General features: G+C 39.9%; 1 protein-coding gene across 2 annotated transcripts in view; it reads left to right on the top strand.

The window, feature by feature from the left end:
- The window catches only part of LOC134080352 (uncharacterized), a 257,953-nt gene that overhangs the window by 17,771 nt on the left and 214,375 nt on the right, over positions 1-25,807 (top strand). For both annotated transcript variants that reach the window (XM_062536752.1, XM_062536751.1), the window contains exons 5-12: positions 12,099-12,184; positions 14,579-14,663; positions 15,409-15,586; positions 15,680-15,844; positions 22,022-22,168; positions 22,252-22,311; positions 22,770-22,884; positions 25,158-25,294. In XM_062536752.1, the coding sequence (XP_062392736.1) occupies positions 12,099-12,184; positions 14,579-14,663; positions 15,409-15,586; positions 15,680-15,844; positions 22,022-22,168; positions 22,252-22,311; positions 22,770-22,884; positions 25,158-25,294 (973 nt within the window). The remainder of the gene's footprint in view (positions 1-12,098; positions 12,185-14,578; positions 14,664-15,408; positions 15,587-15,679; positions 15,845-22,021; positions 22,169-22,251; positions 22,312-22,769; positions 22,885-25,157; positions 25,295-25,807) is intronic.

The following is a 25,807-nucleotide window of genomic DNA, read 5'->3' as shown; positions in this document are numbered from 1 at the left end:
AGTCAGAGACAGAGCTCTAGCCTAGGGTGTGGCTTAGGGACTCTATAGCGCCACCTAGCGTGTTGTCTGTTGTGGTTGACACATACATTCACGAAAATTAACCAAATTTGGTGGGCTTGTATATCATTGCTATCGCTAGTCAGAGACAGAGCTCTATCTCTATAGCGCCACCTAGCGTGTTGTCTGTTGTGGTTGACACATACATTCACGAAAATTAATCAAATGTTGTGGGCTTGCGTGTTATTGCTACCGATAGTCAAAGACAGAGCTCTGGCCTAGGGTGTGGCTTAGGGACTCTATTGCGCCATCTAGCGCATTGTTTGTTGTGGTCGACACATACATTCACGAAAATTAACCAAATTTGTTGGGCTTGTGTGTTATTGCTATTGCTAGTCAGAGACAGAGCTCTGGCCATAGACCTAAAAGAAATGGACAAACAGACTCCGTTGTTCCCAATGGGAGGGGGCTGAAACAAAAATCTGTTTACTTTCCATCGTACTGCGCAGACTCATACTCATTTTGTGACGTTAGCCATCCTGTACATTGCTGTAACTGGTCTGATAGATGGGATTTTCAGAACAACTGTCAATCCATTATTAATGTTCGTTTTTAATATTATTATTTTGTTTACTTGCCTCTAGGTAATGCTTTACCCTATCAAACAGTAGGCTACCGTAGGCTACACGCTTTTTCATTGATCTTGCAAATGACTTTCCGTCATGGTTTTCGTGCAGGCTGGACTGAGCTTCTTATCCAAACATTACGGGGAATCTCCTGTCGAACGTTAGCTTCCCTCCAACCGACATGCTAACTATACTTTTTTGCGGGAAACCAACGTTATATACGGGGAAGACGTGAATTAGTTTTGCCTTCGATACCCTATATACTGTAGAATACACAGAAGCTATAAGGGCGACACAAGGCACATGTTACATGAAGTTATGGGATCGCAAATAAATCTGCAATCTATGGCCGTCCATGGGAGTTAGCAGAGTGTTGATAACCAGCTCAATTCGTGTCTCTACTTCCGGGAATATGCCTGCCCCCTTGGCTCTGGCCTAGGGTGTGGCTTAGGGACTCTATAGCGCCACCTAGCGCATTGTCTGTTGTGGTTGACATATACATTCACGAAAATGAATCAAATTTGGTGAGATTGTGTGTTAATTCTGCCGCTAGTCAGAAACAGAGCTCTGGCCTAGGGTGTGGCTTAGCGACTCTATAGCGCCATCTAGCACATTGTCTATTATGGTTGACACATACATTCACGACAACTAGGTAGGCTTGTGTGTTATTGCTGCAGCTAGTCAGAGAGCTTTGGCCTAGGGTGTGGCTTAGGGACTCTATAGCGCCACCTAGCCTGTTGTCTGTTGTGGTTGACACATACATTGATGAAAATTAACCAAATTCGGTGGGCATGTGTGTTGCTCATGCACATGCCCACCAACAATTACGTATTGCTTTGTTAGATTCCGAAATGACCGGGCCTGCCATCGCCGCTTGCAGCTATATTTATTATTATTAATTTTGTTTTGTTGTACTACAACAAACTAAGCAGGATTTAGACTGAGATACTGTGTCCTCAATGAACTTGAAAAGAAAACCTTTTATGTTAATGTGTAACATGTGTTAGCTTAGCTTATGGTTGGCTATGTCAACACCAGCTAAGTTAGCCAATAATATAATAATATCTGTTAACAGAAAACAGAATGCATGGCACACCCATCTTGTGCACAGCCCATGTTTAATAATTTGGTGCTGTATGTCTTATCTTTGCTGCTGCTTGAGCAAAGACAGAGATTTACTTGACATTGACAATTGTATAAAGTGGTTAACTATCAGAAGCACTTACCTCCAAACTTGATCTCATGACTAATATGATTGCAAATATTAATTGAAAAGAACCCCTTGTGCATTTAAATGAGCACAACCAAAGTTAAAGGTATACTATGCAACGTTTTTCAGTTAATCAATTCGTTCCATACTGTTATATATGATTAAATGGGTCATTACCGGTCGAACGGTGTTTTTGTTGGCCGCTCTAGTGGTCTGTAGCGGTAAACCACACTTGCAACTTCAGGAGACACCGGGCACGCACCCATGCTCTACTCCAGGAAGTGTCATGTAAAGTCTCATGAAAAGGCACGGCAGACTGACCGATTGAGAAGTTTTGTCAAATATACACGCTAAAGCTGTAGGGGAAGCTCTGCAGAGAAAAATGCAAGCATAAAACGAGCGAAAATGAAAAGTGAAAGCGAAACCGGCGATGAAATCGCCAATCCTGCATAGTATACCTTTAAAAGGTGGATTGTTACAATGTAAGCTGAGCAATAGTTAACATACTGTCCCCTTACTTATCATTTTTGAGCAAAATACACATTATCATGCTGTTTTTAATCAATGAAAATGTCAATTTTGGTTGGTTACTACATAATGCACCAATTGTTACATTTGGCAAAAAAAAAAACCGCAACAACCGCATTATGTAGTAACAACCGCAATATGTAATAACTTATTACATAATGCGGCAAAATGTATTACATATTGCGTTCAAGAAGTTTATTACATAATGCGGCAGATTATTACAAAATGCGGCAATTATTACATAATGGCGTGCACATTTATTACATTATTACATAATGCGGTGTTATTACATAATGCGGTGCTACAAGGCGTACGCTTGTTTCCACGCAAAGTATGGCATTTATCAATGTGAACGTGATCGGAAGCGACACTCAAATCTCACGTCTAGTCTCAACTCGTGTACGCAAGTTTTTCAGGCGGCATGCATCGCGCAGCAGTAAATCGGCAGTGCATTAGAAAGTTGAATAGTTGAATTGATGGACTATCTCGGACATAACACCTTTCCTGAACATGTGCAGCCTATTTTCTGTAATGTAGCATATTATATTGACACATTTCATGGCTTAGAATAGCCATAGGCGATGATTACTTTCTCTTTGGCAAACGCAACAGTCATGAATTAGGCCTAGGCATATATATTTTAAAAGGGCAAATTTCAGTGTCGTACGGTTTTGTAATGAATGTATTTATAGTATGATGCGTTCTCTCTGCGAAAATAAAGTCTGTTGCGCTCAAAACGCTCTAGTTCAGTGGTTTTCAAAGTGGGGGCCGCCAGGGGGCGCTAGGGGGGCCGCAGCAAGTTGGATGAAAATATACTGTAATTTAGGGGTGGGAATTGGCAAAAGAATGACAATTCGATACTATTGCGATATTTGGGCCAAAATTCAATATTATTGCGATTCTAAACATATTGCGATACAACAAGTATTGCGATTCGATTCTGCGATATATTGCTATTCATGTCTCTCATATTATTCAAAGGCATTACAAAAAATAAGGAAAATAACACTGTTCAACTCACTTTGTCATGGCGTGGTGCATATCAAGGTCCTTACTATTTGCTTTTTGTTGAAAACGAAATACACCCACACTTTCAAAGTGATGGAGGGTCGTCTATGACAGGTTGTGATTGTGAAGCCATTTTTATTTGAAATTGCCGTTGAATGCACAATAAAACGCCACAACAAGCGCCACCTTGTGAGTGTAATATCTTGAAATTCCCCTTGGGGACTCAAATAAAGGTAAAATAGATAATTCAATTCTATAATTAAGTATTGCGATACTTGAGCTACTAGTATCGATATAATTGCATTCACAAAATATCGCGATACTGAACAGAATCGATTTTTTCCCCCACCACTACTGTAATTAAGCAAAAAAAAAAAAATCATAGAATATTTCTATTATTGTATGTATTGATATGAAATACCATTATAATAATTTGTTGTAGAGGCTACCTGCTTGTATTTTAGGGATGTAACGATTAGGCTACCGGTGTTGACGTTAACAATTACCGTGTTCATTTCAAATATAGGCCTATCATTATTATCGCGGTTGATAACCATGGCCTGGAAACCGTATGTTAAATTCCTTCCAGCTTCATCCGAGCCTGCTTTTGACATAAGCCTGGTAGGCTACTATGAAGCAAAACTGCACTGATTCTGTTGTCTAATTTGATGGATTTAACCACGATTCGGATAAGGCTACACATTTTAAAAGGCGGAACATTTTCACCGCAAACGTGCGCTGTGGCCACTCTGCATCTATCTATGTACATTCATATTAAATCCATTATCAGGAGAATACCGTAACGTTTTATTTTGAACACTGGTTGTCACTCATTGGATACATAGCAGATATACCAAACTCAAAGGCATGGTAGAGTAACTTAAGCACCCGGCCAATTAAACATGACCAAGGAAAAAGTGAACGGGACAACACACAATCCCATGCTACGGTAACCTACCTAAATCATAGAATTTAACATTGCAAGACACTTATCTTTTCTGACACCAGAAATATTTTCTTTACCTTGTTAGTTTTTTGAACATTCATTTTATGTAATGAAACCATATATAGCCTTGAATTATGCGTGATATTTTCCTAAAACCGAATGAAACCTAATTACGTTCACAGACTTTTTAAAGTGACAGGCACTCAATTAGATCTACTGTATATACCACCCCTGTGATATCATTCAAGACAAGTGTAATCAATGTGAAGTTTTCAAATTACTGAATAGTTTCAGCTATAAGTAGGCTAATTATGCAGATCCTAAAGATACTATAAATGTTAGCAAAATATATAACGTTTATTAATTCAAAATATGAAATAGAAACAAGACAAGCCATTTTGTGTGTTTGGAGGGTTGAACAGAGACTAGGATTGTCACTGTGCATGATCTGTATCCCGCTTAAAGGAGAATTCCGGTGTGAAATTGAGCTTAACTGTACCGAAACATGTTAAGGTGTACTCACACGTGTTTTAGACGCACCTTTGGTCACCCCCAGCATTCCGAACTCCTCCGTTTTCAGCCTAGCTTGCAGTAGGCTTGAATCTATTAGATTGGGCATCACATAGCCTATGCAGCTAAATCGCTATTTTTAAACCATTAAAAAGGTTCCAAGTAACTCCACACTGCATTGGTTGACTTCTGAGGGTCCTGACATTTAAAATGAGATACTTAGAACTTTGGAAGTGCACAGGAAGTTTATTAAAAAAGACTGTTTATTCAAGCAGTACTTTCATAGAATCTCTCCGCTGGGCGCCATCTTGTGGTGAAGTCGCGATAAGTCGACTGACGAGCACAAACAAACAGGAAAGACAGGGGGACACATTGCAAACATTTTGAGCTTTGTTACTCATCATGCTCATGTAGACAGTATAACTATATATTTCCTATGGAATTACTTTAGCAATATGTTCCCCTGTCCTTCCTGTTCGTTCGCGCTCGTCAGTCGGCTTATCGCGACTTGATTCCAAGATGGCGCCCAGCGGAGAGATTCTATGAAGGCACTGCTTGTCTTTTTTTTTAATAAACTTCCTGTGCATTTCCAAAGTTCTCAGTATCTCGTTTTAAATGTCAGGACCCTCAGAAGTCTACCAATGCAGTGTGGAGTTACTTGGAACCTTTTTAATGGTTTAAAAATACCGATTTAGCTGCATAGGCTACGTGGTGCCCAATCTAATAGATTCAAGACTACTGCAAGCTAGGCTGAAAACGGAGGAGTTCGGAATGCTGGGGGTAAGCAAAAGTGCGTCTAAAACACGTGTGAGTACATCTTAACATGTTTCGGTACAGTTAAGCTCAATTTCACACCGGAATTCTCCTTTAAGGCAATAAGGTTTTGCCTATATTTTTTGCAATGGAACTGTCACACTTTTTTTAAACTATTTTGTAGGCCTCAGCTTGTGCTTTTTTTTTTTTTTTAACATATGAACACTTTTTTTTAAAAAAATAGCGCGATAATACTGAAAATTTTGATAATTTTGGTCACTATAACCGTGTAATACCATTACATTCCTAAATACAAGTGTTATTATTGCAAAGCCTATAAAAGAAATAGATTTTCACCTATATAGGCCTATTTTATTCACTTATTTCTACATTTGCCGTATCGTTGATGGGTTCAATACAACATCATGCAAAAGGGGGGCCTTGGCCACAATCTAGTGGTATTTGGGGGGCCTTGTCATGGGAAAGTTTGGGAACCCCTGCTCTAGTTTCCCGCCTTCCTTGATGACAGCTTCTAGCTGTCAAAATTAACAAGGTTCAGCTGGACGTCACTGTGGCTCGAGATCACTAATGATCTTTTTTGGACGTATAATGCACCTTCATGTCATAAATTCTAGGGGCGAGGCCATTAAAACGAGCATAATATAGGGGCGTGATATTTAAATCACGCTTGTTTCCAGCCGCCAGATTTATCAACAAACGTTCATTCTTACGCTGGAATTGGATTGATACGAAAGTTTGATGAATCACACGTGAGCCCCGTCGTAAGATGATTTCTGCACTCAGATATACGCTGGTTTCTACGCTCTGTTGATAAATGAGGGCCACTGTGAGTTTATGAGAAAGAGGACTGGGTTCTCTTCCTGGTCCAGTTAAGCTTTGTTGGGGCCTCAGTCCTCTTTCTGTTCACACCAGGTCCTCTAGAGCTCTCAGACCCCTACTGCACTGAATCAGAGAGGGTTAGAGCGGAGCGAGAGGCCCCAACATTCGACCATTTCCGCGTTCTATTATTGCAATGGGGTTGGTAGGGAATCACCCTATGCAGACCAGAGTAAGCCCTCGCTGCATTAATGGGAGACTTGTGGAATGTTATCAATAAATTGGTCATTATGGCTTTCTGGATTTGTTGACGGTATTTTGGACAATTTTGTCATAATCTGTAAATTGTTCCGATCATCTCAAGCCTAATAGTGTAATTTTTCGTGTATGGATCTGTTAAGAAAATAACTTAATATTAGACTATGTTGCTGCCGGTTACTATCTGGTTGCTAGCTAGCTAGCTAGCCGCTTAGCTAAGGTAACATTTTAAATGGAGCAGTGTAATTTCTTTGAAGTGACAACTACCTGAATAACATTAGTGGCATTAGTTAAAGAGGGTAGTTTATACTCCAATGAACTTGACACGGTATACAGTTTAAGCGGAGTCTTTCAACTGTTAGTGACCTGGCAGCGCATAGCTGTATTGTTATGGTTAATGCCATTCACACACATAGCTTTTTAAAGCTTAAATTTCAGCTTAGCCACCACAAACAACTAAAGTGTAAATAAACTGCTAAATGTACATATATTTAAACATTTCTTTCTTAAAAAGCGATAAAAAGTATCATTTAGGGGTTTTCTGCAAAGGTAACATGTTTAACGTAACTGGGTGATGATGTCATACGAGGAACTCCGACCCATACTCCGCTAGATTCTTACTGTATGGAGAACGAATGAGGACGTGGGAAACCATCAAATTCTTTGTGGACTACAGCCCTACACTTTTGAACTGGTCAGGCATGAGAGAGGGGAGGAAAATGCCAGGAGCCTTGACCCTCAAAGAGTTATTAATGCTGTTAGGAGAATGAATGGAGTTGGCCAGGGCCCATATTCACAAAGAATTTTAGGGCTAAAAGTAGCTCCTAACTGGCGAATTTAGGGAGGAACTCCTAAAAATAATGGGCGTGTCACTCCTAACTTTATGACTCCTAATTTTTTTCACTAAAAGTTATTCACAAAGCATTCTAAGCCTAAAAGTAGCTCCTAAGTCTAGGACAGCGTAAAAGAACTCGAGAGGACTTCTAACTCACTAAGACCTATTCACAACCCGCTTTTAGTGGCATTTCACGTCGCGATGTTTTGAAATGACCGTGCAGTGCAGGAGCTCGCTGTCATGCAAGGGAATAAATGTGCATTGCAACTAAGGATGCAAATGCAATAATGCCACCGACAACCAAAACCACCATTGCATGTAAACTAAATGTAACGTCTCATTGTGCCTAATTAAATTAAATCGCTTCTCCTCTTTGCAAATATAGGCTACGTGTTTTCATACAGATTAATTTAAAACATGTTGCAAAGATACTGCTCCAGTCCATAGTGTTTCATTAAGCCTAGGCTTGCTTTACTCTTTATTCATTAAGGCTATGCCTATTTATTCATCATCTTCCATCCTTCACAGCCCGACATAGCGCACGCATTCTCACCAGCTAAGACCTAACACCTGTCACTCAACTCGTCATAGTAGGCGAGGTTTGCCATCATTCCCGCGTTATAATCACCAGCCAATCAAGGTGGTCACTTTCATCAAGCTCGTGCATGAGTAATGACGTCAACCATAGCAACAAAGACTCACTTTTAGTTTAGGAGTGGGCGTTTCTCCTTACTAAAAGTAGGTCTGAAAGGCTTTGTGAATAACTTTTATGGGAAAACTCCTAACTAAAATCTTTTAGCGCGATTTAGGAGTACTCTTAGTGGTAAGATAAAATGCTTTGTGAATACGGGCCCAGGTGTCCTGGTGAGTATAGAGCTAATCTCGGCTAGCCTGGTCACCGTGCAAACTTAACCCGGATAACATAACGGAACAAGCCAGTCTTCTCAAAATCTTGCCGTCATAGAATAGCAAGGAGGGACAAGACTGAAGACATTATTTACTTATGGTGTCAGTCCTAATCGGAGCAGTGATGCACACACTGCACAAGTAGCCTACCAATCGCTAGTTCAGGAGCGCTGATTATCCTGTAATCTGACGGGGTAGCAAACCACCAAACGCAATAGCAAGTCTAACTCGAGGCTGTTCGCTAGTTGTTTTGCGCCTCAGATGTTGTTTAACAAGTCCCAAAACAAATTCAAAGGTGTACAGAAATGCATTCAGTCAATACACTGGTCCTTGTCGTCTATCTCTCCACACTGTTCTTTCATACATCGCAAAACATCTCCGTCTCCACTAGTCGTAGCTTCAATAGCCGTTTAGCCTCCGAAACATACCTTTATCACTGTAGGCTATTTCAGTCGTTGCTTTTACCTTCCCTAAAGCCTACGAAGCTGCCAGTTAGCATATCCAACTGCTGCCTGCAACTAGTAGTTCCTAAACTTCAAGATGCTGTCAGATTTTGTTGTTGTTTTGAAAGTGTCATGCCAACCTCACGCCTAGTGCTAGCCAGAAGCCAGTGAAGGGCTAGTTCAAATCCAATGACAGCGGGGATACATTTTTTTTTGCAAAGGTTCATCTGTTGTTTATGGATGGTAAAAAAAAAAACCGTTTACTTAGGCTTTTGTAGGCTTTTGTCATTTAATTTGTCATGGGCACATTTTAGGGGACATTTATAATATTTTCATAACCCATATTTCTTCATTGCACCGTAACACGGTTAACTCTAATGAGTTCCTCTTGTGACATCATACCCCATATAGTGGAAGGGAGGGGGAGTGCCAACTTTTCATATTATATTCGATAATATTCAGCATTTTGGTATCAAAACCCATACAAAACAATGGTGGGCGGTTCTAATATTTATGTTTAATAAGCACATTGCATTAACTTCCTGAAAAATTGACCCTGAAATTTACACTTTAAGCTGGCATTTGCTAGCTAGCTAGCTCGGTTCACAGACTAATTAAATTATTCAGTCCGTGTCCTATAGAATGATTCATTGGTATCATGCATGATTTTAGACAGTACTGTAAACACAATTATGTTTATCTGCTCTTATCATGTTAAGAGAGAGAGTTTATTTAGTGACTACTGTCCCGTTTTGCTCCCATAGTAACGTATTGTGTTGCAGTATCTTGATAGTAATGAAGGATAAATGTTAATTTAATTAAAGGTACATTATGTAGGATTTTAAGTGTTTTAATACCTCAAGTCAAGGTCTGCATTCATAAATAGATCCTCTTTGGTGTAAAATAACCTATGCCAATGATCTGACTTGTCCTACTGGGCGAAGAATCACTTCTCTGCATTTACATTGAAAGGGACGTTCACAGGAAGGCTTCCATGTCTTTCCTGTGTATAGAGCAATATGAACTGCCGAGAGGGACATAAAACACTACCTGTTAATTAGTAATGGGCGGTATAAACGATATGCGATATAAACAATATAAAACTGGCCTGCGATAGAGATTTCAGTTATATTGCACTATCGCGGTATGCATGTTGATGACGAAATTCAGGGCTCCAGCTCCCAAACTTTTTAAGAGTGCAACCAAAAGATCCGCTTTAACCCTCTCTGGTGCAACTGAAAAAATCTAGGTCGCAGTGGTGCACCTGACGCTGCTCGGGTGAAAGTATACATCCCTTTAGCAAGTTTTCATTGTAAGCTAGGTGGGCAATTTAACAAAAGAATAGAAATAAACCCCCCTCTACTTGGCCCGCTTTCTCTCCCTCTCCCTCTCCTTCTCTCTCTCCCTCCGTCTCGTGCGCGCTCAATGGACACCCGTCCCTTGACATGCACAATCCAAATAAAACATTCACAATCGTGAAAGCAATGACGCATAGAAGACGACTAGCTAATTATTGTTAATGTTAAATCCGGTTAGCATCATGCTACACATATTTGATTAAAACAATTGCATTCAATTTGACTGATCGTCTCAATACCAGTAGTGTTTTCCAACTAAAAGGGCCTGTCCCAAGGAGAAAAAGTTTTAGCCTAGGCCTACCTTGAAAACTTCAAAATAGTCCTACACGTGGGGAAACTGAACAGTCCAACCAGTAGACGACATGATAGCCAACTATGCTACTTTGTGTACAGTAATCCAGACAGCTGAATTAAAGAGGGGGAGTTGTATTATGAATAGTAGCCTATAATATGCAAAGTGTGCGGTTATGAATATCAGAAATGTAGTATTTTCTCTTTTTATATAATGTTATACTCTGGTATTCCAAGGTAGACTATGAAGCTAAGAGAATTAGAATATTGTGCAAAAGTTCATTTATCTCAGTAATTCAACTTAAAAGGTGAAACTAATTGGCCATATTAGACACATTGCAAAGTGAGATATTTCAAGCCTTTAAGTATTAAAATGTTGATGATTATGGCTTACACTTACAGCTTATGAAAGCCCCAAATCGGTCTTTCCTTATCGTCTATATAAGCTGTTCTGAAATGGTTTTATTATAATTTTCATATCGCAATATATATTGTTATCGCAATAGGCTGCAATGTATATCGCAATATAGATTTTAGGCCATATCGCCCATCCCTACTGTTAATACCGCTGGGGAAAAACCGAAAAACGCGTTTAACGGTACACAGAGAAGCAGCGTGAAGACGGCCATTTCTATACAAACTAAGACTGCAGAGGAGCTGTAACCAACTTGTAAGGTTGCGTGTACAAAACCGCTAGCTTAGCTAGCGACCATCACTTCCCATTACGCCTTCGGTGCAAACGTTAGCTAGCTAGCTCGGTTAACAGGCTAAATAAAATGGTTTATTGTGTCTGAAAGTGTGTTTTATTGGTATCACACACAAGCAACGACAATGGAGAAGTTTCGATTTTATGTTATTTCAGGTTAGTTTGCAACAACAAGTTTAACCACAGTCCTTAGCTACCTAGCTAGCCAGCCTGACTAGCCCTTCCCATTAACTTTCTATGTGCTGTGCTAGCTAGCTATTGTGCTAATTCGCTCGGTTAACAGGCAAAGTGAAATAATTTATTACGTGTCCGAAAGTGTGCTTTATTGGCATCACACACAAGCAACGACAATAGAGAAAAGTTTTTGACTAGAAGACTGGAACGAGGGCCATTGATAGATACTTTATTGATCCCCAAGGGGAAATTGTCTCGGTAGATTCACGACGAGATGAACCTTATACTGCAACCTAATGAATGCTTTGCAACGGCTTGCAAATGCTGGCAACGATGTGCAACGTTTAATCATAGACAGTAAAAGAAAATTGCATTTAATTCACACCCCCGTAACGGGTTTGTCTCGTCGCAGATCTTCGGGTTATGTTTTTGACGTGAGATGGCTACCGTAGTCTCTGTACGCTGCGATATAATCCCTAACCGCTAGATGGGAGAATTTCACAATGAAATTTCCTCAGGCTTACACAGTGTCCGTTTAAGTTTATTGAACAGAATTAAGGAGAGGCAGAGATATCAAAACCAGGAGTGAAATCACTCACCCAGAAATCGCACCCTGACTACAGCAGTGTTTTTATGCTCATTAGACACCTTGATGGCTCAACTTTGCTTGTGTAATACATTCATTACACTTTATTGTCACCCCCCCAAACAGGTACTACAATGTGTGTACAGGAGCTCATGGTACTCAGACCAGAAACTGTAAAAATACAGGCACCTGGCTACAGTTGCTGCCAGAAGGTAAGTTTTTCATGTTTGTTGCTGGTGAGGTAATAGAAATGTTGAAGATGTTAAAAAAGGTGTTACATTTTACTTCCGTCTTCTATGCCCTGTCTTTCTGATACCCAGACACGGTGTTGTCCATAATCCCTGTTTTGTTATGTCTACATTTACACAAGCACACCATTTTGTACATCTCATTTGATGTGTGTGTGCCGTATACAAAAGTGACCCATCATACACACAGATTTGTCTACCTAATCTGCCCAAACAGATAAGGAATATTTTATTAGTCTTCAGTCACTTTGTTTTTAGTATTAACTAGTGCAGTGCCCGTACAAACAATGTTTTCCAAGAAACTTGTTGCCCAATTACGTTGATGCAGGTAGATCATGTTAGATTGGCGATGATGTAGAATCAGGTCTGTGCAGTTAGTAGCGCTTAAAAGAGTAAAAGTAAAAGAGTGAAGGGAAAAGGTGTTTGAGTTGCAGCTAATGGCAACATTGGACACATTATATACCCGTGCGTTTTTGCTGTTGTTGGGAAATTATGAAATAACCGCATGTCCATGCAAGTGCAATTAACTCGGAAGTGATGTTTGAATGAATGTTATGCCCATATAGCCGATGTCCAGATAGAGTCAAGAGCGGCTGTTTTAAATGCAATTTTAACAGAATGCTAGCGACGTGTGTCGGCCACTGATCTATAAAGAAAGTTATATAGACAGTGGTGTAGGCCAGGTGTCGGCATATTGTTGCAAGATCAGCAATAGCTGGCAATAGAACCGCTAGGGCGCTAGGCAACCGCGGTTGTTGAAGTAGCCTATATGCAACGTTAGTTACTTTAACAGCCTGCTTACCAACATGGGTGCATGTGTGTCGGACTCTGACTGTTTATCCAAGATAACAATCTTGATATGGTCCGTTGTTTAAGTGAGACATCGTAATTTCCATGAATGGCAACATGTGAGTTTGTCAGCGAAATTGACTTTTCTTTTCTATGCTGGAGTGAGAGTGACCTAACTGAGTTGCCCTGCACTCATGCATGTCATTAGCAATACATGTATCAAATTTTAGGTCAGTCGGATGAGTGGTTCGAGAGTTATGCGTGGAACAGACAGACAAAGTGACACACAGAGTGACACACAGACAGACGTCCCTTGCATTAATAGATAGATGTTCAGGGTATCAGGCTTGTGCAAAATTCAGAATTCAATTGAAAATGACTCCTAAATTCCAATTCAACTCTAGGCTGGGTGAACCCTGCCTGAACTTCCGGGGAATATGAATTGCGCCCGGCAGCTCAGGCTGGAAACCAGCAGATCTATCTCTTCTGTTTACTGCGAGAACTTTTGGCTTCAATCAGAAACGGCCATACTCTAGTCCTGGCACGATATTGGCCGGTGACGTGACGATAACGAAACTTAAACGACGCGAAGCAGCAGTTCAGTGTTCACGCTTCTGTTTTGGAAGATTTTAAAGGCAAGATTTCTTTGAAAACAGAACAAAAACTTGCCCTGGAACAGTTCATGCAGAAGGAGGATCATCTTCGAGATTTCGGTGTCAAACACTCGTTTGCATGCTAGGCAATACAGAAAGCGGGCTTAAAGTGTAAAATACCGAACTATTCCTTTAAGTAAAATGGCACCGGAAACAAGCCCCTTGAAACGCCATGTTGAAGCCTGAATAAATCATTCAATTTTGGCAATTTTCACTAGCCTAGCATTCCCATTGAAATGAATGGGGGTGGGACTTGTTCACTTTCTCCAGTTCTTATAATACCTCCATGTTTTGAATGGCCATGAATAGACCTCTGAAGTTCGCCTACAAAATAGCTGCCATCTTTGAGATTCGGTATCTGGTGATTTTTCCAATGGGAAAATAACGTGGATTTTGAATTATCGCACATGTTAAACTCTCGCAGGGGGGTAGAAAAAATCAAAGTCTGCCGCCTTCGTGCACCGGAGATCACAGTATCTTCTCGAGGACAAAAGTGCGTTCAGGAAAACATCTGAATTTCCGATTTTGTCATCCCCGCGAGAGTTTAACAGGTGTGATAATTAAAAATCCCCATGTTAATTTCCCATAGGAAAAATCGTCAGATACCATATCTCCCTACATTGGCAAGGATGGTAGCTTTTTTGTAGGCGAACTTCAGAGGTCCATTGAATTCTACTTCCTGTCATTCCAATTCCAATTCCAATTCAACTTCCTGTGGGGTGGGGCCAATTCAATTTAAATTCCAATTCATGAATTGAATGGAGGCCAATTCTAAAATTCAGAATTGTGCACAAGCCTATAAATGAAAAGAAACAAAGTAAAAGCCAATTCTGTGCACTTTTGACTAGTATCCCCTGTGCTTTATCACTGTATACTGGAAAATCTGAACTAATTTATATTTGTTTTCTTTCTTCAGTTTCAACCAATTTGACCGGAGTCTCAGATATGACTCTTTTTGGTGATGCAATATACTGGGCTGTGATAACATTAAGCGGTGTTGGGTAAGTTCATTATGAGGGCTGTGAATATGTGCTTTCAGGATCAGTGACAACAGCTTTTTTAGGCTGAATGGTGGTAATACAATATATTTCGTTATACACAAAATGGGCAAAATGTTTACTTGTGGCGTTGAGTTAAAACGAATCATTAGGGATGTGATTCTTCTGGATCAATATGGAATTCTGGATTTCCCAACCTGAAAATGAGACCTGAGAATGAGAAATGAGAGCATGGGGCTTTTTAGGGGGTGGGGGGGTCAGAGGTATATTTTCATTGTAATGTAATGTACCGCTGACAATGACAGTGGGTTTCGTGCTTCTAATTCACATCTTTCATATCGCTCCACAAGTAGTCCGTTAACAAGTGGATTTCATTGAAAGTGAACGGATTGATCAGATGCGTTTTGAACAATGTTTGATTCAAGTAGCCTACAGTGTTGTGTCAAACTATTTGTGTCTTAGGCCGGGAGCCAGGTTCACTCTTCAGGATGTGTTTTGCTACCCTTTGTTCTAAGAGTGCAAGTGTACTTGCTGTTTAAACAGTGTGCATGTCGGACTGGGAAATGATGGTCACTAGCAAAACACTTGTGTCCTGCCTGTGCCAACTGTAAGATGTGGCTGTAGTTCTTTTATGCTGGTTAGGTGTCTATGTTAGGTGTTAGGACTGGTCAGGTATTATCTGTGATATCCAGCACAGAAGATAAAATGCACAATGTACAATCATGTACGTAATATTTTCTTTGTCAAGGTATGGAGACATTTATGGCGTTACTACTTCAGAGGTGAAAATGTCATGCCTCGTCATGGTTGTTGGTTTACTTGCCTTTGGTGGAGTCATTATGACAGGAATGAGCTCCATTATAAGCAACTTGGATGCCCAACGTGGAAGATTCTACAATCGAATGGACGCCATCCGTATGCACATGGTACTGTACTTTTAATGCATGACTGGGTTTGACCCTATGGTATTGAGAGGTATGGTATGATCATGATCAAATTCTTCTGGTTTTTACTTTAAGAGACACATGGGATTGCCCCAGGAAGTTCAAACATGGGTGTACAAATATTACTATTATTTGTGGATACACCGTAAGGGCAATACAATTGCTGGACTATGGGATGACCTGCCATATACTTTGCGTTCAGAGGTTGCAACTGAATGTTATAAACCTCTGTTAAAAAAGGTATGTTTTTTCAAATCTAAAAAAAAGGTTTACTCAGCAGGTATGTATTCACAGTTAAAGGGATAATCCGGAGTGAAATGCACTTTAGATCAATTTTTCGGACTATTGGGAGTACATATGTTGAGTTGACACCAAAATCATGTCATTCGGATGTATTTTGAGAAAGTTCGAGTTCACCGTTTTTATCCAAAACTCGTTAGCCTGGAAGTGACCGGGGCAGGTCCTTTCGCCGCTACAAAACGCTATTTTTATACCTCTTCTACTGTTCCAACCAACACTACACTTACGTGGTAGTGAGTAGAGGGTCTCTAAAGCCAAAACGAAGTATCCCCACGTCTTTATGTGGTCGGATAGAGAGTCCAGAATGAATTTAATCGAGTCAGTACCTTTCCGGAAATGTCGATGGTGCAGCTAGCAACGCGTTAACAACATTTTAATAACATTTCCGGAAAGGTACGGACTCGATTAAATTCATTCTGGACTCTCTATCCGACCACATAAAGACGTGGGGATACTTCGGTTTGGCTTTAGGGACCCTCTACTCACTACCACGTAAGTGTAGTGTTGGTTGGAACAGTAGAAGAGGTATAAAAATAGCGTTTTGTAGCGGCGAAAGGACTTGCCCCGGTCACTTCCAGGCTAACGAGTTTTGGCTAAAAACGGTGAACTCGAACATTCTCAAAATACATCCGAATGACATGATTTTGGTGTCAACTCAACGTATGTACTCCCAATAGTCCGAAAAATTGATCTAAAGTGCATTTCACTCCGGATTATCCCTTTAAGACTTTTGGACTGTATACACGTCAGACACTAGTTGGATTTGAGCATTGGAATTCCCAAGCGTGCATGTACAGCGGGGAAAATAAGTATTGAACACATGAGCATTTTTTCAGTTAAGTATACTTCCAATGAGGCTATTTGCATGAAATTTTCACGAGACATTAGCATTAAATCACATAATCCACCTATATAAAAGATTTATTAACGCACCCTTGATCTAGCCTTCATCCTGATTTAAGCCGAAGATTCTCGAGCACACTTTGAGAGATGTAGGCAGGCTTTAGCTAATCATATTTGTTGAATGTGCTACAAAAAATCATTCTGTGCAATGGCTTATGTGAGAGGAAAATCGATGTGCACTAATTCCAACTTGGCTGTAATAGACTTAGCAATTTTAATAGCGATTAAAAAGCATGCCCACGTGTGTGCACGTAGTAGACTATCCAAACCATCCTGCAACAACTTGCACATTTTTTCCCCGTGCCCAGCAAGTATTTTGACCGACTCTGGCTCGTCTATGACAATCGCCTTTTCCTTTTGCTTTTTTTTTTTAGTTTTATATTTTAACTAGGGCCGGGACTTTAACGCGTTAATTATGATTAATTAATTACACAAACATTAATGCGTTAAAAAAAATGACGCATTTTAATCGTATGCCTATTTATTTTTGCACCGCGGAACGTTTGTCATTGGATGAGTTTCAGACGGACCGATTATACTGGAGCACCAACTAACGTGCACGAGTTCGGTTCGGTTCAGACAAAACAAACCATAGTGGCACAGTGAACATGAACAAAGAAGCTGATGTGACCGCGTTGGTTGGCCCCGTGGATGGGAAATGCTACTAAAAACGAACGGATGGAAGCGTCGATAAGAGCATGGTTGTCTGCAACCTATGCAACAAGGAATTCGCGTATCACCGCAGGTATCACCTCAGTGCAAAACATAAAGCAGCTAGCGTGGACAAAGTATTGTGATACTCCAGACACTTGAGGGAAACCTCTGAGCTTTATTTATTAAACAAATAGCAACCGAGTTGCTGTTACAGCCACAACTCACGCTTATAACAGTAATCCACCGCACCTAATTCCATGTCCAACTTCCATAGACTTAAAAGAAACTTCACACTCAGAACCGCATACAAGCACACTCGCACACACGTAAACTCCACCCCCCCAGTTCCCCTTAAAGGGACACAACAATTTCATGAACTCAACTCAAGGTAACAGGTGACACACAATTAACAGGATATCACAGTATTATAGTTTACAGAAGGTCTACCTATCTATAGGCTACCTGAATTTCTGAAAATGTACTATTTCTAAATATGGTATTGCTACTCTTTATGGCAAAAATTGCACTGGTCTGTTGGACTTATTAATAAACAATATTTTTGTTGCTTAAGCGTAGGCCTATGTATTCAGTCATTATCCAATAGTAGGCTATACTAAAAATCCATGTGAAAAAAAAAAATACTTCTCACTGTTCTCAGGTCACATATTTATGTGCGATAAAAATGCGATTAATTTCGATTAATTAATTACAAAGCCTCTAATTAATTAGATTAAAGGGTCACTGCACCCCAAAATAGGTTTTTTGAGCTGTTGATTGAAAATACTCATAAGTGGTGAACTGTACTATTACCAGGGTTAATATTGACAAAAATCGTGTTTCTCGACAAAAGTAACATTTCGTCTGATTTTGTATTGGAGATATTGCTCTCTCGCGCATACTACCGTTTGAAAACATGCCATGGCATGTTGGTCCAAAATACTATTGGAATGCTGACGTTGTCCTGCACTTCTAGTCCGACACTACGTGTCAGAACCCGGAATCGGAATCAAGCGCAGATCCAGTCAAACTCAATGGAAGCGACTTTTAATTGTAACAGTTCAGACTGCAGGCAATAAACAATCCAGGGACAGGCAGAGTTTGTAGGTCAGTAGGCAGACAGGCACAGGCGAACAGTCCATAAACAACAGGCAGGGTTCACAGGCAGACAGGTAGACAGGGTTCAGGTAAGCAATCCAAAAACGACAGGCAGAGGCTAGGTCAAAGACAGGCAGCTCTTACTTGGGTCAGGCAGCAAACAGCATAAACTGTGACGATCCGACAAACTAAACTAACAAAGGCAGGGTTTAAATACCCAAACTGATTGGCAATGATTGGACACAGGTGAAGAGACAAAATGGAGGGAACACAACAAAGACAGGAAGTTACCCAAATAAGGACATGGGTGTGGCCCTTGGCACACAACAGAAGCACATGGCTAGATCAACAAAACAAGGAGCTAACATTACATTGACAGGTAGGGGGAGACAAAACTAAAAGTCCAAGTGCAGATCCTGACACTACGTCACCGGGTCGTTACAAATTAGGACTGAAACGCCCCAACACCTGCTGCCCTGATTAGCCTACCTGTGATAAGCCATGTCTGCAGCTCTCGTTCCCAGATTGACACGAAATCACCATGGTTGATTGGTTGCAGCAGTGCTGCACTCTCTCTCCAAAATTTCAGAACGTCTCGCCCATTTTGAAAGCCGTTTTCAGAAATGTGAAGTGGGTGGAGTTATGGGGTGAAGTGACTCTTTAATTTTTTTAATCGAGTCCCAGCCCTAATTTTAACTGAATGGTGGTGTATGGGTTTTCAGTTTGTTTCAAAGAACAAAGTCCACTGACACACAGGGCTGCACAATATATCACATTTTAATCACGATCACGATATTGGCTTCCCGCGATCAAATTTGCGTGATCGAGCGATATTTTAAATGCGTAATTCCGTCCATAGAACGCTGCATATTATAGATCCTCCACCTTAACCATAGACAGTAAAACCCTCTCTGGTGTTTTTTTAAAGCCACTCTAGCGCTCCGTAAACCACTGTCTGATCACGTGCCTCCATGAGCCAATTAAAGTTGCTCCATGCACCGTGCAGTTTAGTTTCTAGATGTATTGTAGACACTAGTCACAGTAACGTGTTGAACATACCACAACAGGTAGCAGTCGCAGTGTTCCCCACACATAGATTAATTCGTGGCGGTGCGCCACAGATTCAACGCCGGCCGCCACATATTGCGTTTCGTTATTAATTTATTTTTTAACGCTATTAAAAACACGCATCGTATTCGCTGCATTTCCCTTTCCTCCTTTCTCTCTCTCACACACACACAGCACACACACACACACACACTCCGTGCGTCTCCGTTTAAATCATCCCGGAAACGTGGAAGCTTTGCCTACTCAGGGACCAACTTTTTGAGAGTGCGTCTGAAAAAAAATAGATATAATATAATACCCTGGCGTTCCAAGGTAGGCTATTCAAATGTTATTTAATAAAAAATCCAAACACCGTTATAATAAGCCTATGACAATAACATTTGTTTTGGTTAAAATCAACAAATAATCGTGATAATTAATAGTGATATCAATATTGCTCAAAATAATCGCGATAATCATTTTGCCCATTATCGTGCAGCCCTACTGACACATTTGAACCCAGTTCATGATTCATGCTCAACATAACACTAGTCACTAGTACTGTGCCTAGGACTTAATCAGCCTATAGAAGAACACCAAAGGTTCCGAATTTGTTTTAAGGCGAGACACTACAGGTGAATAGGGTAAAATTTTTAACTAGCAGATATCACTATGAAACTACCCCAATTGATCACTTACATCAACATAAGAAAAAAATGTATTACAAGTTTTTTGTAATTGAATGTTTAAATATGCAAATGATGCATTATCTCATTAAATATGTGCTAATCTGCATATATTTTAAAATACATAATCTGAGTTTTGGATAAAGCCAGGTTCAAAATAGTTTTTTCATTGTGTTGATATATTAGATAAGAGAAAAATTACAGAGGGATTTATGGATATCTACTTCTGTTGTCTTGAATCAGCATATAGTGTCAATAGCCTTGAAAAACCGTTTTTTGCCATGTTTTTAAGCATAAAATGTCATATCAGGTTGGGAACAATATATGAACAAACCCCTCTGTAAAAGTCTTGTAAATATAGTTTGGTATAAGACTGGATAGTTTGGCGCATGTAAGTGCTTCAGAAGTGGAGATTATGTTCTCAGAGTGGGAGAAGAAACTCGTTTTGAGAAAACAGCCTTGAAACACAGCCAATGGGATACCGTTCTAAGCCTAGACTCGCCTTTGAACTTTCGTGATTGGTTGCTAATACAAAGGAAATGTCCATATTTGGATTGCATAGCATCATGCAGGAGAAACAGGGCTTTCCAACTGTGTCACACACTATATGATTTGGATCATGGTCGGTCGCGGTAGTACATGACACTTTAGAATGGGAACTTTTGGTGAAATTAGGAGAAATATATAGGCACGAGTAGACAAAATGTCATGAAATAAACACCTAAATGTGCAAATCGGACTATATTGTTGTAGTTGGGTGGTAGAATACATGCTAAGGTAGCAAACTAGCACAAAAACTCAAAATTGACCGGGGCTGAAAAAACGATGTTTTCACCTGCCGTGTCTTGCCTTAAAATTATAATAATAATGATAATACATCAAGCAGATACTTCCTTTCCCAAATACAATGTAACCTCCAGGTGTGCATGACCATTTATAAGTCCAGTTGCAATTGATGAACTGTGATGAGCTGCCCTACTTGTGATTGCCCTCATGACTAGCTGCCTTAAAGGAACACTTCACCGTTTTTTAATATTAAACTATGTTATTCCCTTAATTAAGACGAGTTGATACATACCTCTCACGTTTCAATGCGTGCACTCACTGGCTCTGGCGCGCGGCGCACCTTTGATAGCACTTAGCTAGCCCAATGCATTCAATAGGATGCAAACAGAGATGAAGTTAGAAGCGACCAAACATCTCCATGTTTTCCCTATTAAAACACAGTTACACGAGTAGTCACAGAAAATTGATGTCCTTAAAGGTTGAATATTTCCTCATTGTTTCGTTTAAGGCATTAAGATCAATTTCCAAAAGATGATTTTATATTTAACTTTAAGCATGTGTTCTAATACTTTTGGAGGACACTGTATCATACACTGCAGCGGTTGCTTCTGAGGTCTTACCATGCCAGTGACGTCATCGAAATTGGTCGCATTCTAATACTAACGAACACATTTTTTGTGTTGCTTAAAAAAACTGATATTGATTTAATGAAAAAATGTAGTGTCATTTATTTTTAATTGTGATAACCAACACGTCATCAACGTTGATTATTTCAGTTCAGTTCATCTTTAAGGTAGAAGAGTGTATTGTACTTCAGTAAATGGAAACCAGACCAGTAAAATAAATGTTTGGTTAAGTTGTTGCTGGAAAATGTGGTCAAATGTACATTTAAATGTACTTGAATTCTTAAAAGTTCATGAACAGTGGTCTAACATTTTCATTTTAGGGTTCCATATTTGACAACACTGATGATGGCTTCTTAAGAGCTTTACATGCTAAATTTAGCACTTCTACATACAGTCCAGGTCAAGTCTTGGCAAAACCAGGAGAAGTTAATGAAAATGCATACTACATTGAAAATGGATTGGTACAGGTACTGCAGTTTAAAGCTATATGGATACTTTTAAGTTGATACCTTCTCTTCAAGTGTTACAAAATGGGCATCTTATTTTGCAGGTACATGGAGATAATGAGGAGAAAATGGCAACGTTGCTGCCAGGATCTTTCATTGGAGAAGTGAGAAACTTTAATTATTCTGATGCCTTTCTGACATTGTTCATTCGAATCATTTAGACAAATGAAACAGGGATGCAGTTGTGAGTCACCAGTTGTGAGTCTCACAGTCTCACAGTTGGGTAATGTTTCAAACCTAAGAATCATAATGGGTATAGATTTTGCATTAACTTTGAAATCATTAGTCCTAACCAAATACATTGATCAGTCATGCCCTGTGAGTATGATGTTCAAAATAAGTTCAGATTCCGGAAGTTCATGAGGGTTTCAAATTCTCTCTGAAAAATTGCTTGCCCCTCTTTCATGCAATAATAAATAAGACCCAAACCAAGGGTGTCAAGTTTTGACATTTTAGCCTTTAGAAACATTTCCTTGCTGTGAAGTGTAAAAGTATACATTTTATGAAGTTAACCAAACTGAACTGTCCTGATTGTAGTGATAATTTCAATTATCTTGTTTAGGTATATTTGATGTTCAAAATACCAAGAAATACCACAATTTCAGCTTCAACCTTGTGTGAAATTTGTGTTTTGGAACATAAATGCCTTATCTCATTACTGGCTGATTATCCAGAAGGTATGACGTTTATTTATTTATATTATTTTTTGATGAACAAATATTGTGTAATAGAGTGCGTAAGTGTGATGTCACTTTTCCTTAGCAACCAAAATTTCTGTTCTAAACAAACCAAATTCACAATGTGAAATCCTATGCCAGATGATTGTTTTACAGAAAAAGTTTTTTTCATGCTAGCGTGAACGTCTCCTTTTAGTACACCAGAAGCTTACATAAACGCCTCGACATGGTAGTGATTTTTACCGCTTAAAATGAATTTATTTTGAGGACAACTGCCTCCCCCCAACCCCCCTCTAGTTGTTGCAGGCTGGCTGTTTGGGCAACTCGTGGAAGAATACGTAATCATGTTTGACCGCATATGCGTTTCAGAATGTTCGAATTTGCCTGCGTGCGTGTAGTTGTGTGAAAAGAATAGAACAGAATACTGTAGGCTACTTTGATGATGCGTTGCTGTAGGGGACTTCAACCATGGACTAGTCGGGGATCATACCGGCAACCCCCTGACTACAAGCCCGAAGCCCTAACCAGTAGACCACGGCTCTGCCCCTTCCAGCGTGAGAAAAGGTGTCTTTGAATGCTGAACCACGAATTCACATAGCCTAGAAGTTAACTTAAAATGTAGAAAAAATGTAGCTCTTTTCAGCAGACATCGCAAACATAGCCTACAACATTCGCAAAACGGTGTTCTCTTCACTCATCATTTTGAGTCAAATCTTTCACTCATCATTTTTAATTATTTCTCGCGCCTTATGCCTGCTCCTCATAGCCTATCTCCCTCCCTCCGAGGTAGCCAAGATGCTTCTCCCTAAATGAATGAAAATTGTTTTAGAAAGTAGCCGCGGTAGCCTGTAAAATCCTGGGCACTATGTTATTGAAACCAGACTAGGTTAGGCTTCGTCTTTGTGGTCTGTGATCATTTTCGGCTGCACGAACATAGGCTACCTATTAAATGAATACAAGTGAATTTGGGGAGTGAATTAGAATTAGCCACCCATTCATTTTAGAGCTTAGATTATCTGCCCAAACCCGAACTGCGGCCGGTGTTATGGATCTCAAGATCCAACAACACCGGTGTTGGGTCGAAATTGTTCTTCCCTCCCCTCTGTTCCGTCGGGTCAGGCTCCTAATCACGGAACGCATGCCTCCGTTTTAAAGTAGCTTATAAATAACATTTCTAAGTAGCATACAAAATGTAAAAACGAAATATAAAAAATAAGATACTATGAAAAAGTTGAAAGTCAAGTTTGCTTAAAGTTTGTTCAAGAACTCTTCCAGAGTTTTTACCTCAAACAACATTAATCAACACAAATACATGAACAGATAACTCAAACGTGCTGTAGCCTATCAACACGGTCTGACACGAATGACACATGGCTTAGTCCAAACTGAATTTATGACCAAACTATTTGATTCGTGCATGAAGCGCCATCTAGCTATCATTATGTGTAAGTAACAGCGTCCCAGTCTGAGGACTCTGCGGTCTTTTGACCGCCTCAGCCGCGCTTTAAGTAGTTCACACCTGCACGGCGCTTCTAGTAGGACGTCAAAGCGGTCTAATGACCGGGGCGCAGCACTTCTAGGTATAAGTGGGTCAGAACAGCACGGCGCTTCTAGTGTTAATAATAATAATAATAATAATAATAATAATAAAAAAGAGAAAAATTCTAACCTTTAAGGACGCCAATTTTCTTTGTGAAGGAATAATATTTAGTAAATAAATACTTGTTCTTACAGTTCTTACTCCATTAAAAAATACAGGAGCCATAAGTATGCATACCACTATGTTAAATACCCATAGAGTCAGGCAGACTTTTATTTTTAAAGGCCAGTTAATTCATGGATCCAGGATACTATGCATCCTAAAGTTCCCTTGGCCTTTGGAATTAAAATAGCCCCACATTATCACATACCCTTCACCATACCTAGTGATTAGCATGGTTTTGTTTCAGTTAGCCTATTAGCTGGTTTGATTTGCATTGAGCTCAATGAGCATCAAACAGGATGTTCTGTTCTTGTCATAACACGGGGTCATGTGCTCTTGAATGTCCGACCAGGCCGACAGGCCTTCGAGCTTTGGAAGCATGGGTCAGCTGTTGTTCTCTGGGCAGAATATACATCAAAGCCAGCCAGCAGTTCGGTGAACCTTCACAAGCGAGAGATCCTCCATTGCTGGAGTGAAAACTTTCACACCCATCCACACCAGTCAGACGCTTGTCAAGGCAGTTATTCTGTTGTCTGTTTTGCTTTTAAACGGATAATTGTTAATTCCACAGTTGGAGTAATGATTGCAAGAGCAGCCAGAAGACGGCTTCACAATGTTAAATACCCCCTCTCTGAAGCTTTTGCTTTGGGATTAGCTTCAAATCCACGGAATGTGATTGTTCATCAGACTTCTAATGTAGATCTAAAGGTGAGTCTTGCTCTTAACTAAAGTTACCTTTTCTATTTTGCCTTTTCTTCATAGTTACCACATTAATTAGGCTCCCATTGTACCATTCTATTGCAGAGGTTCAGTGTTTCCCCTACAATGTATTCAAATCCCGCCGCCATGGGATTTTCTGTGCCACTGATAAACCTTCACCTGATTAATAGCCTAATGTCATGACAATTAGGCCTACTTGCACATTATAAAAGCAGAACAGCCAACGTCATGATTTAAATTGTTTTCTGAAGGGGGGAATTGACGGCCCCTAGCACTGCTGCTGGAAAAATGCCTAGGGGAAACACCGAAGTTACTAAATCATTTATGTACCATGAAAGTAACTACTGTATATACAAATGTGATACCTTTACCCACTGTAACACTATTACCAATAGATATAAACTCATATTTGTGTAGTTCATGGATGCCAGGGTGAAATTGGACAGATTTATTTCAAGTGAGACCTCAGGGGGCCACATTACAATTTCGGAGTAAAAAGGC

Source organism: Sardina pilchardus, chromosome 5, assembly GCF_963854185.1.
Source record: "Sardina pilchardus chromosome 5, fSarPil1.1, whole genome shotgun sequence".
NCBI lineage: Eukaryota > Metazoa > Chordata > Actinopteri > Clupeiformes > Clupeidae > Sardina > Sardina pilchardus.
The sequence above is the reverse complement of the archived record's forward strand: the minus strand, read 5'-3'. Positions and strand labels throughout refer to the sequence as shown.